The sequence below is a fragment of the Opisthocomus hoazin genome, chromosome 6, assembly GCF_030867145.1.
Source record: "Opisthocomus hoazin isolate bOpiHoa1 chromosome 6, bOpiHoa1.hap1, whole genome shotgun sequence".
Taxonomy (NCBI): Eukaryota; Metazoa; Chordata; class Aves; order Opisthocomiformes; family Opisthocomidae; genus Opisthocomus; species Opisthocomus hoazin.
In genome coordinates this window covers 72543126-72556050 of record NC_134419.1, presented here as the reverse complement: position 1 = coordinate 72556050, position 12925 = coordinate 72543126, and the positions used below count along the sequence as shown (strand labels likewise).

The 12925-nt window shown below is 45.1% G+C and overlaps 1 protein-coding gene across 2 annotated transcripts in view; it reads left to right on the top strand.

Moving 5' to 3' along the window:
* The window catches only part of SHTN1 (shootin 1), a 66724-nt gene extending 53833 nt beyond the window's left edge, over positions 1–12891 (top strand). Inside the window, exons 15-17 of one of the 2 annotated variants that reach the window (XM_075423814.1) lie at positions 2108–2228; positions 3153–3336; positions 11311–12891. In XM_075423814.1, the coding sequence (XP_075279929.1) occupies positions 2108–2228; positions 3153–3336; positions 11311–11521 (516 nt within the window). In that variant the 3' untranslated portion in view covers positions 11522–12891. The other variant, XM_075423815.1, reaches the window with a different exon arrangement.
* The last annotated feature ends 34 nt before the right edge of the window (positions 12892–12925 follow it).

The window sequence follows — 12925 nt, the reverse complement described above, 5'->3', positions numbered from 1 at the left end:
AAATTCTGCCCATATCGAAGCAAAATGCTTCACACTCACTGCATAGCAGGTAAGGCTGTTTTTCTAGTCATCCATGACAGCACCTAAACAGCCCTTATAAAAATAACTTCAGTGTTGTCTTGGGTGCTGCAAGACAGTCCGGCAAAGAGTGTAGCCACTGTGATGGTAAGACTGTGCTGTGATTTAAAATCACGAGTGTCGCACCAGTGACATATTAAACATACTGTTCTCCAGTCCTACGAAAGCAGGGGAAGAAGGGAAGTAATGATTTGAAGAGCCACCAGACCTTAATGCTGAGCTCTAATTAGAGGGACACATAATTAAATGTGGAGGTAAATAGGAAAAGGAACAAAATGCAACACGGAGATAATGTTTTAAATGGAACTCCTAGAGTATAGGAATAGGATGATATGGGGAGCTGTTTGGACCAGTGAGGGTTGGACTCAATGATCCCACCAAAGGTCCTTTTGTTTTCTAATAGCTGTTTTATTTCTTTGACACTGTGTCACTGACATAAGGGGAGACCTGATTACATGATTCAGAGGGAGCAGAAAGAAGCCTGCAGCCACTGTACTTCTGTGTCTAGGTTGTTGCTTCTGAGCCCTTCGGGATATTTGCAGCATAAGACAAACTATAAAATCCAGCTCCAGTCTATTCTTGAGACCAATCATTATGCACAGTCAGACAACAAACATGGGGGTGGGATGTGATGGAGTAAACATTTGTTGTTACTATGTTAATTATGCATTTCATGTAGACCTCCACATAATTGTTACAAACAAAACACATTTGTGTTCCCTAAATTGCAGAGTTTGAGTGCCTCCATTGCTCAAGTTGCTTTTGTACGTGTGTGTTTGTACAGGTCTGGAGCATACTACTCATTAATAATGTACCTGCTCAGTTAAATTTCAAATAGTTGCCAAAGAAAATATTTTAATAGTGGAGTGGGGTGTGAAGAATTAGTTACTTTGCTGGGACCCTGAAAGCAGCGCTTGCAACTTGCAGTGCCATTTCCTTGTGTCATTTCGTATTTCTGCTCAGAAGTTATATGCTTGCCAACAAAAGATGTTCAAAATATGTTACTGATACTCTGGAAAAATGCTATACAAGTCTGACGTGTTTTGGAAGGCTGAATAAACAGGATTGTTGGGAGTTCCTAAAGATGGCAAAATTCAGAGGGAGAATGAAATAGCATATAGATCCCAAATTTTCTGTTGCATTACAAACATTTTGGGGAAATTCTACAGTCAAGTGGGTTGCTGATCCAGCAACTGACTCTTGTCAATTGGGAAATGCATGCAGAATGCACCGTGCACGTGTTAAAATTCCTGTGGACAAGTCTGGGAGGTTTCAGGCTTTGATTAAAGCCTTCCCCCCCACCCTCCCCCCCCAAAAAAAAGTGTTGCTGCACTTGCAGCTTTGCTGATACAAAATGCTAACCTTGGCATAAGGCAGTAATAGCATGGATTTCTACTTTGTGTATATAAAAAACTGTTTGAACTTGAGATCTAACTCTGTGCATAAGAGAAACCATGAAGTATGTGGACATAGGGTCAGGTTTATGGCAGATGAGCTAGATTGTCGGCTATAGTAACATGCTGCAGTTGCAGCCAGTACATATGGACTTCTGCAGATGTGCGTACTCACCAGGATGCAGCAACATGGGACCATGCTAGAATATAAAACATGCTGGAGAGGTAAAGTGTGGATCTTTGGCTTTTTGATAATAGAAGTTCATTACGGGCATGATAACGCTCTAGCAGTTTTTTAAAATCCTTTAAATGTTATGATGGAGGAACTTGGCGGTTCCCTGCAAACATCAGAGTTTTTCATTGGTGATCCAGAGCATCTTTCTTAAGCTCGGTATCAACCCTTTAATGTTTAGGTAAGTATGGTTAATCCCAACATCGGGAAATCCAAGTAAGGAGAGGAGTGGCAAGCCAAGCTCCAGATGCTCTCTCTTGTACTAGAAGGAGAACTTCACACGCTGGTCTAGAACTGCAGTTGCTTTTCTGCAATTTAAAAGGTTCTTACATTGTGCATATGGGATGTTTGGCAAGGCACAAAATGTCCTCAGAGAGCGTTTTATGCTTGTTTCTTGCTGTAGGAAACATTGAACAAATCCACTAGTTCCCGAAGCTTGAAGTCCCTTGAAACAGACAGCAGCGAAACAGAGCTGGAACGAGTTCTGCGGCGCCGGAAGGTGACCACTGACCAGGACAGTGGCAGTAAGTGGCTGGATCCGTCATAGCCCTCTTGCTCTCCCTGCATTAAGTGACTCTCGAAGCCTTAATTTCTCTTCCAGACCATTGCCATTTCAGCCATTATGGAGAACCCTCCTTACTTCTACAGTGACTCACTTCCCCATCGCGCCCATTGCCTTTCATCCCCATTTTCTCCAAGAGATGCCTCTGTCAGGATTTTCTGTGCGCACAGTCGTATATGCACAGGTTCCTCTGTCCTGCCTGCAGCTCAGACGCTGTTACTGGCATTAATAGTCTAAGCGTACTGTGAAAATACTTTTGAAAGTAGTGGTACCCAGAGAAATGAGGGCTTAGGACTGTTTTTAATTAACCTCTTCTGCAGAGCAAGGGTCTGCAGTTTTTAAGCTATGCTTTGCCATCATCATCTGTAAGAAGCTGTTGATGTTCTGCCTGGTTAGGAACACAGTCTGTGCAGGTGTAGGCCCGTGCCGCAGTCGGTGCAGATGCGGCTGGTTTCGATGTCACTGTACGGTTTTAGCTTGGACTTTGCAGACAGACAGTTGGCTGCCTGCTCATCAGTATCAGCAAGAGGTTTGTTGTTGTTTGGCTGGCTCTCGCTCCAGCTGCGCCTCAGGCTGGGAGAGCGCTGGCAGGCTGCGCGTCGCACTGCTGCGTGGGCAGCCGATGTGGCCATCCCAGAAGGCAAGGGGCCGAGCGCGCGACTGGGTCAACGCAGCAAGGCCTGCTGGCAGGACAAGAAGGGGTTAATCCTGGTGGGGAGCACAGAAGCAGCAAATGCGGTATTTCACTACCCTCTATGCACTGGATGCTGTTCTTTAAAATTCCGTTTTGATTTCTGCGGTTAGCTTGAATTCTGCTGCGCTTGTGTATTGTTTCTAGACCCGTCGATCTGGATAACGGAAGCATTGAACTTTCTTTGGGTTTTAGGTCCCACTGGAATCTTGGCCACGTCAGAATCAAAATCTCTGCCTGTGCTAGGTCTGGGAGCCAGTGCCGCACAAACAGCCTTGAACAAGAAAGACCTGGAGACAGAATTCGGTTCCAAAGGACCCGACTTGGGTCCTGTCTCTAACCAGCTTAAGGATGTCACGGGCTCCAAGCCTACACTACAGTAAGTAGAATGTGGATATCTAGATGCATTTTAGTACCAGATCTGTTTAGCTGGTGCATTTTGAAACGGATTTAACATCAATTTTGGTTAACAGGATAAATGTGTAGTCTGAAGCTGTTTAACACTGACTCCTCAAATAATTCGCAGTCTTACGGGGAGGTAGAAATCAAATTCTCTGTAATGAAGCTCTTTTCCTATACAATTTCTGAACGTTCTTCAAAAAAAAGTTCGTCTTCTCTGCCAAAAAATTAAAAAGAACTCAAAAGAGTTTTCAGGGAATAGCGAGGTTGAGTTTTTTCCCATATCTGAAGAGAGGAGGGAAGATAGCTGTATACTCAACTCTTTATTTTTAAAAAAGGTAGTTCTAGAAATTTTTTTCAGAAATGGAATCATATAAGTCATATTAGTCTGTATGCAGGTGTGCAGGGCAGCTTCTGTTGGACTGAAACAGGTGCCAACTATTACTCTTAAATGTTTGTTGGTAAAAACTCTGAATTACCTTGAAATCTCAGTATCAAGTTTCTTCAAAAAAAACCCATCCCAAAACCCCAGCTAGGGCCGCATTTGCACAGGCGGGCAGAGGAATCTTTCGTCTCAACAGACTGAAGAGCCAAGGTGCCAGTTCAGCATCAAAGAGTTAAACCTGCTTCAGAATTATTTATTGCAGACAGATCCCACGGAGGGTTGGTTTGTTTTGTAACAATACCAGGCTCCTTTGGAAATTAGGCTGTGCGCTTGCTGCAGTTCCCTTGCCAGGTTGTTTGTCAGTTTGTCACTTCAAGAAAAGAAAATAGATGACACAGATCAGATTGGCGGAATATTGTAATCATGGCTAATTAAACTTCTGGTTCCCTGTTCAGTCAGTTAAAAAATAGAGCCAGTGCCACTCCTAGCCAGTCTCCATTGCTTAGTTCAAAGGAGTAAGTCACGACAAATAGACTGGAAATTCAGTTTGCATCTATTTTGATGAACTGATATTTACTTCACTCTCCTGCAGGTACTTTTATCGTTTATTTTTGAATGGATAAAGAGCCCAATTGCCTTTTGTGCCCTACAGTTTTATTTAATTCGCACCAGGTTTTAAAAGCAGAATGTCTTTCCCAATCATATGTGTTTTCCCCTTTTATTTTATGTAAGTATCCTTAGAAGAAAGGTGATCTTCATTTTAATTTAATCGGAACGATGAAGATTCTTTCAACAGTTAATTTGACATGAATAATGCCATTGCATTTTCTTGAACTGCTACCCTGACAGAAAGCTGAGGTTGTTCCTGAAAAATACTGTGTAGTTTGTGGATTTCTACAATTTTGAACAGAAAACCTTAATCAGAAAATACAGCAACTCCTACTGCCTTTTGTCTACCTTTTATTCCCCCAAACTAAGTGGAAATTGCATTTACAAGAAAGGAAATGAAATAATTGCAAGCCCCAAGGTCTCGCAGAATGCGTGGTGAATTGACAGTGAAAAGGATCTTGTGTTGACAGTCACAGTTGTTATGTGTTATAAAAGCATATGTGAAGCTCAATTTATTTCTCAGCTTGCCTATTCAGTGACATCCTAAAAGACACATTTCACTTTAATTTATCTGTTTAAAGCATTAAAACAAATGTGGTAGGCCGGATTCCTTAGTGCTGCGGGGCTGCTTCGCACCGAGTCGCTGGTGTAAACCTGCTTAATTGGGAAGGCTCCTTGTTGAGGACGGTTTTCCAGCGAGAGGGGAGGTGCTGGGGCTCTGGCGCTCTTCGCCGCTGGGCTGGCAGGGAGGAGCAGAAATAACCTAGATGCTTCGTACCATGTTGAAGTGCAATTACGTTTCCTTTTTCTCCTGGGTACTGCTTGCAGCAAAGGTTAGTAGGAGCAGCCTCCGGGCCCCAAGGCGTGCAAGCGCTGTTTTGAAACAGGGCTCATTTGAAGCAGGCATCAGAAGGAAGTTCATTTGTCTAACATGTCTGATGACTTGGCTCTGTAATTAGGCAGCTTTCTGGCCTTCCCTGGGTACCTCTCCACCAGCAGTTTAGTTTGGATCAGCAGAACACTTCCGAAGCAGATCTCCCTATTGCCCCCATTTGCTACGCTTCGATTTGTATCCTTGAGTGGCCTTTGTGCCAAGACTGGATCCCCAGATTCATTGGATGGGTGAAACTGAACCAGAAGACGTGATCCAGCCCTGAAGGGCTGGCCCGGGGGCCACAGGAGAGCTCGTTCAGCGAATGACCCCCCTGAAGCCTGTGGTATGAGCGCACCAGTCTGAAGCACAGGCGGTTTCCCTCCTCAGGTCTGCTCCCGTTGCACCGCGCTATTTCCTAAGGTAGCCCGTGCTACCTAAACAGACAGCGTGCTGCTTCGAGCGGATACCCTAAATGACAGAGGCTTACAAATGATTTACAGGGGCTGCTCTTCTCCTTCTTCGCACCTGAGGTAAAAGGGTGCAGCTGGCTCCTCGTCTGCAGTCCCTTAAACCTGCCGGAGGTGTGATGCTGCAGCTGCTTGCGGCAGCCAGGCAAACCCTGTGGAGCACAGCAGGGGCCTGCGTGTCTCGCCGTTACCAGGCGTCTCTCGCAGTGCAGTGTTTACTCCTTCTTCTTCACCGAGGTTTTAAGGTACAGCTTCCTATAGAAAACCTTAGGAAGAGGTGTGCCCAGCCGGCGACAGGCTAACCTGCACGCTCGGCGGGTAAGGAGCTTTGGCGGACGGAGGGCTCGCGGTGTGGTCGCTGCTGCGGTCGGGTGCTGCCGCAGCACTGGTCTCCAGCTGAATCAGCTGGGCTGCTCCTGCCAGTTGCCGAAGGAAGGGCTGGAGGGCAGAAAGGGCCCTGACATCAGCAGGTACAGGCTGGTGCTGAAATTTTCCTGGAATCAAACTACGCAACAATAGCTTAGGGAAATGAATGCGAAAGAAAAAATTGGGTTTCAAACCACTAGGTGAGGTGTTATTTGAGTGCGGGGGATTGTTAGAAGGGCCTGAAGCTGTGAAGCAGATGGTTTGGAACGTGTGAAGTTTTGCTGAGGGGGAAGACATCGATACTGTGTGTCCTGTAGAGAAACTGAGGCCTCACCTCAATGTTCAGGTAACTTCCTCTGCAAATCTTTTCCCAAATGGTTAAGCCAGTGTGAGTGTAATTCTGTGACAATGGCGTAGAAGAGAATAGGTGACAATTTAGTTCCCCTGGGAGCGCGGAGCGTTCCCGTGACTCCCTGCGGTGCGCAGGCACAGAAGGGAAAGGTGTGTCTGCCTCAGCCCCTGCCTTTGGGGGGATTTTTTTTTTCCCCCCAGCACTTTGTAAACATTTTGTTTCTGGGCAGCAGAGTTCTCTGCTAACAGAGCGAACCACAGAGAGGGTTAGTCTTAATCTGATGATTTTATACAATTAAAGGATTTGTCCTCCTTCTCCTGGCTGTAATCTTAGTACCCCTGAATCATCTACCAGCTCTGCGGGAAGCAGCTCAGCCTCAGCTAGACAGCACTGCAGAGGCTTTCCAGTGCAGCTTGAACACGGGCAATTTAGTTTGAACAACAGATGAAGAAAACAATGGGATGTTCTCGAAGTTTGAGGTCTCCTCAATTTTAACTGCTTTAAAAGCTACTGTGACATTTTTCTTAGAGCCTACTTATGCATTCTCTCAGTGCAGGTAGAAGTTCTCCAAGATTCCACATTTAAATGAATTTGCCGATCTTCTGAGCGTTTTCAGAAAAGCACCTAAAAATGGGAACGATTTCCCACGGCTTGATCCAGCATGCCAGAGAGAGCCTGCGGTTCCGTTCCACACACCACCTTTCTGCTCTGCTCGATTCAGCAGAGGCGTTCCTGGAGCGGAGAAGGTTTCTTGCGCTTTCTGCACAGACGCCTGGTGTTCCAGATAGTGCTGGTGCTGTCAGAGGAGGGGACCAACAGACTAACTCACGAGTGTCGCTGTTTGTGTTCCCTGTAATTGCCTGTTGACAAACACTGTACTGTGATGGAATTTTTTGTTCGCTAAAGGCTTTCAAGACTTGGAATTGGTGTATTTTTTACTATCGTTCGGTATTAGCCTATGGGCCTGTCTGTTGTATTCCCCTGCCTTGTTAAAAATTCTGAAATATTTAATAAGCACATCTGTGGCTCCTATTCTCAGTAAAAGTTTTTGACTGAGGCAAAAACTGACTCTCCCGTTGTGGCCTGGTGCGCAGCAGACGGACCCCGGAGGCACTCCGCCGAGCGGAGACCCGCTCTCCTGCGCAGGCAGACACCACGGGCGGGTGGGTCGGGGCCGGAGGCAGGACAGCTGAGTGCTGCTGTTTGGCAAACCCGCCGAGAGCGGTGGCTTGGAAAGGACGTAGTGACCGGAGCGTGAGCTTTATTGCACAAGGGACGTTCGCCCTCAGTTATGGAGATCTCGCACGAAAATGGGAATGGTGGGAACAGGGTGGGCGGTAGTTAGACAAGTCACAAGCTATAGCTGACATGCAGCCATGATTTTTAAGCACTATAAAGAAGCAACTGGTGGTGAGCAACTGTCAGATGAGCTTAATGCTTTGTGTCTCATCATTTGGGGAATAAGGAATAGCACCAGTTGAGCTTTATTTCAGTTTTGAAAGCAATCTTGCTTTGAGGACAGCTGACGGCCATTTCAGCGCCCTGGATGCGGGAGCTGGCTCAAAGACAGAGTACACTGATTTGATGCCACGTCAGTGTGGGCTCTTGCAGCAGCAATGACTCCCTTCGTACCAGCTCAGACCCCGGGCAGAGCATCTACGTGGCATCTCCCGTGCTTATACTATGAACTTGCAAAACCAGTCTTTGCTGGAATAGATTTTTGCCAGTATTTTCTAAATATGCTGCAAAACCCATGGATTTTCCTACAGTGCTTTCCTTGAACGGTTTCCTTTAGCCTTCTGCTTTTACATATTGTTAGAAGATTGGATGGGACTTCATCCAATAAAAATTTCCATGATATTTACATAAAATTCTGGTTTCTAATGGAAACATATTACAACGATTTCATGAATAGAGCGCCGAGCAAGGCTGAGTAATACTAAGGTTGTAATATTAACCAGGGGAAACAAAGAAGTCCAAGTCTGAGTTGACAATCCGATCCTTAGTTTGTCCTTTTGTACTCCTACCGTAAATTATTTACAAAGGGCACCGCAGTACTAGTTCACAGACGGCCCGTCAGGCGTAACCCTTTATTTTCACACCTTCTGTAGCTTCTGTAACTATCTAGATAGAATACATTGCTTTTGATACTCTTGTATCACCAGCAGTCCTCCTCAGTACTGCACGGAGCTTTGCATATCCCATACAATTAATCCAAAATGCATTTATCGTCTAAATCTGGATTTCACAGCACAGATTTTATGTGCGTAGTCATAAAAATATATGCAGACTTATGAACAGTTACATATGAATGAGTACAATAGGACTAGGTTCTCAATTTCTGGCTTAAATATATAGTTGGACAAATAACAAGAATACTGGCAACAGCATTAGCGATCTTAATGAGGGAAGAGCTTTGCGTGGAGCTAAATGCAAATACCTTGGCTGGCGAAATTTGGAGTTGTTCGGAACTGTGGCTAACTATATCTGTACTAGTTGCTTTTCCCAGCTTTATTTGTATTAACAAAAACTGTTTTTCGAAAGGGAGCACCAAACTTGTGTTCATTCTTGCACTGCAACTTTCTTATGCCTGCGTTCTGCTCTTGACAAATATAGAAAATGAGCTATGAATACCTGATAAATAGGGTTAATAATTTTTAACAATACCTCAGCTGTAACAGCAGCACTGTCAGGCTGGTGCTGCGGCAGTGTAAAGGATTTGAAGAAGGGAATGCTAGCACAACCAAGTCTGAATAGTAATTCTTATTTTTATGCTTGAAACGCTGATTTAATCACTGGTTTTCTCCATTAAACTACTTTATATCGACATCTTTCATTTTTCCGTCCTTTGAAGGTGGTAAATATGATTGCCGTTTTATCCATTTTTGTAGAAATGAAACAGACTTCAGAGCGTTTGGCTGTGCATCAGTTGTTGGAATGCTGCCATACACTAATGCAGACTCCCCGCTGTGAGCCCAGTGAAGAATTATACTTTGATTCACCAGATTGTATTAAATAGTCCAGCTGTTGGGATTTGAAAGATAGTTACCTCCAAAGTGAAATAAAAATGAACTTGGCATTTATGCCTTTGACCATTTTTATAGTGTTGGGCAATCAGCTTTTCAGAGGTAGCACTTTTTAAAATAACCCTCTTCTGGTTACACTGCTTTAAAAAGTTTAATTTGCTGTAACGTTCAAAATACCCCACCTTGTATTTTCTGGAATGATTGGCAACTTTTGCATAAAATAAGCATTGTTTTCCTTATGAAATCACTAGCTTCTGATGATAATCAGATGAGTCTGAAACTGTATCTATTAGTGCCAATTTCTGCATTAATTAACTTATACCGAAGTTCTAATGTTAGAGACAATTCTTGTAATTAAAGCTTGAACGAGGAATTTCATGCGCTGTATCCAGTGCTTCAGTAGCAAGCTGAGTAAATTCTTTCTGAAATGGAAAGGGCAGCGACTGTTGTTTCTGTGATTATTTATTTGTTTCTAACCTGTACATTTGCTCTCTCCCCGTCAGGTGGGAGCCAGTGCATTCTCTGCCCCGCGCTCTAATTGTCGAGCGGGGTGACCTCTTTTTTCTTTGTCGCTTTCTCTGGGACAAAGACTGTCACAATAAAGGGCGGTTCATAGCAGATGGATCCAGTCGCTGAATTTCTTTCTCCGGCCTCCGGTTGATCCTACTTTTTCCTTTCCAAGGGTGTTATCGTGGCAGTACGGAAGGCCGTTCCTTACGAGTAGGCATGAAAAATTTTAGAAAAACCAAAACAGGCGGCTGTGGACTCGCAAGTGGCGCTGCCTTCCACAGCTCTGCAGTTGGGCTTCCCAGGGGAGCGGAGCCGCACACCGGCCGATGTGTGCAGGGCCTCCCCGCGCAGGGGTTCCTGCACCTGCTGGTTTGGGCCCTGGCTGTGCCGGTCTGGGCGTCTGTGCGTGCCAGGTCACTGCCCGCAGGGCTGGCTGGCTCGCTGAGGAGCATGAGCCCGTGCCTGCCAGCCGCCCGTCTGTCAGTGTCAGAAACACCCTGATCCATCGACGACTTGTCCAGGTCCTGCTTTCCCCACGTTTCTGCTGGTGCGTTCCAGCCAGGCCAAGGGTTTGCCTGCAGGTTTCCAACACTCGTACAAAGCTGATGAATATGAACAAGTGCTTTTGGTGTTTGTAGCACAATGCCAGCCTCGACAACTAGCCCTGGTGTCTCTGACCTTCCCTCCCTCTCTCCCCACTCAGGGGGCTTTTCAGCTGCAAGAGTCCCCGCGCTGCAAGCAGTCGAGACGTAACCCCATTGCTGCAGCACGGCACGTAGGTCAAACGCCCTCGGTATTCCAGCAGATCCAGTGGGTGGATTTTCAGCAGCCATTGGCACTTGCTTCCAGCAAGACCACCAGCAGCTGGTCAGGGCTGAGCCACGGCGGAAGACGCGGTGACACCTCGCCTCTGGGTCCCTGCCACGCAGCAGAGCGTGGCTCGGCGAGAACCCGGCCAGCTGCGCTGGGGCAGAGAAGCAGCCGTGCTCCCCGTCCAGGCTGCGGGGCTGCCGGCCTCCGGGAGCGGGCAGCGTCTGCCCTGAGCACAGCTGCTCTGGGGGACGTGGGGCAACCTAAACCTAGCTCCGAGATGAGCAGAGAAAATACGTTCTTAAGAGTTTAAACTGATTCTTTCATAGCCTCAGGATTTTTTCAGTGCTTTGTAAGTCTGGTTTTCCTTTTACATAGCTGCACTGCTGTCTGTGTGTAACAGCTGTAAATCTGGAAATCTGGTCACTAGTTTAGACAACCTGTCCTGGTCATACTTGCTACTAATAATAGAAACACTTTTCTGTATATTTATATTCTTTCTCCTAAGTACGTGAACTGCTATCCATATTGATATATTTACTCTTTTTCTTTTAGATTACCTAGTCATACAGCATATACAAGAAAGCCTTCTAGCAGTGAAAAAGAGACAGAATCCATTGTAGTTTTAGATCCCGTTTCCACCAGTGGGGATCAGACGTCTGAAAACAGGCTGAATCAGAACAAAATGAAAGAAGAAAAAAGCAAGCCGCTGCATACAGAAACTAACGCTGAGAAAATAAAAGAAACAGACAGTTCTAACTGTTAGTTGTTATTCTGAAAGGCTGTAACTTTCGGGAATCGTTATCTGGACATGTAAATTGCTTAGGTGTGTTACTAGGGGCTACGGTCTGTACTCCAAACAGTTTTCAGTAATAGAGATTGAAATGGTCTTTTGTATACGGTTTTGTTACATGCATTAAAGTGTTAAAGAACTATGTATCACTCAAAATCCCTTTCCCATTTTAATTTCGCAGGTATGGTTAATATTTTCCTAGATATGGTCAGTGACCTTTTCTTTAAAACTGTATTTGAAAAGGCTTTTTTAATTACCCTTTTGTTGAGAAGATCCCTTGTTAAAGGTCCGTTCTAAAGCTTGCCCAAAGCCCCTCGCATTGGACAGCCCCCCTCAAACCAGAGCGATTTGGCTTAGACCCTATGAAGGTGGTTACGCATGCATCAGCTTTAGTATGGGGGTATTACTAATAATTAAAAAATCAGGTTTTAGACACATTGCTTTAAAATTATTTTGATACCTACTTAAACCGAGATCTTGTAGATCTCCTTACTGCTGTCTCCATATACGCTTTCTTGCGGAGATTACAAGCACAAGCCTGCCACTTCTGCTCCAGAGTCCCCAGGGGACAGCCAGCCCGGAGAGGGAAAAGCCGAGGCAATGCAGCATGTCACTGTGGTACCAGGACTTCTGGTAACGATAGCCAGAATCAGAAGGCTGTGGGTTTGAGATTGGAGCTCTTGTTTGGATTAGAGGCTCTTCAAAGGAGAACTTCTCTCCTGGGTTTGGTTTCAATGATAGGTAGCAAAGTTTGGAACTGCTGCAGCTGCAGCCTGTATGTGCTGCTGAAAGAAAAGAAGTTATCCCAGGCTCCCGTGAGTGCAGAGCGCGTTTGGGATTCAGTCATTCCAGGATTGCAAGTGATTTGGAATCAACAGTTTGAGAACTCCCAGCTGAAACCTCGCAGCACTAACAAATGAGGCTTTGCTTTGAGCCTGGTACACACTGGTGGCATTAATTTCTTTATTAGGTAACACTTTAGATGTCTGTGTTTGACACAAATCCCAGTTCCCCTCAGCCCTTGTTTCCTACGAAGGCAGCGAGATAGGTACGTAATTGATTTGCTCCACTGCCAATTCACATTCCGTTGTAGTCTTTTTAAATTCAACACAGTATCTCATTCTTTTGTAATGAATGAACAAATGTAATCAGGGATTTACCTCAAGATCGGTGTAACTGAAATTGGGTGGTCAAGTACTTGAATGCACTTGGATTATTTTTTATTTACTGATTTGAAACAGTGATAGTATTGAAGGATGAATGTTCTCAGTTTATTGGTTTGGCTCTGCATGCAACTGTCTGGTGCTTTTCCTAAAAATAAAATGATAGCAACGAGTGTGGTAGTTTCACATCGTTTTTGGTGTTTTTTGCATGTTT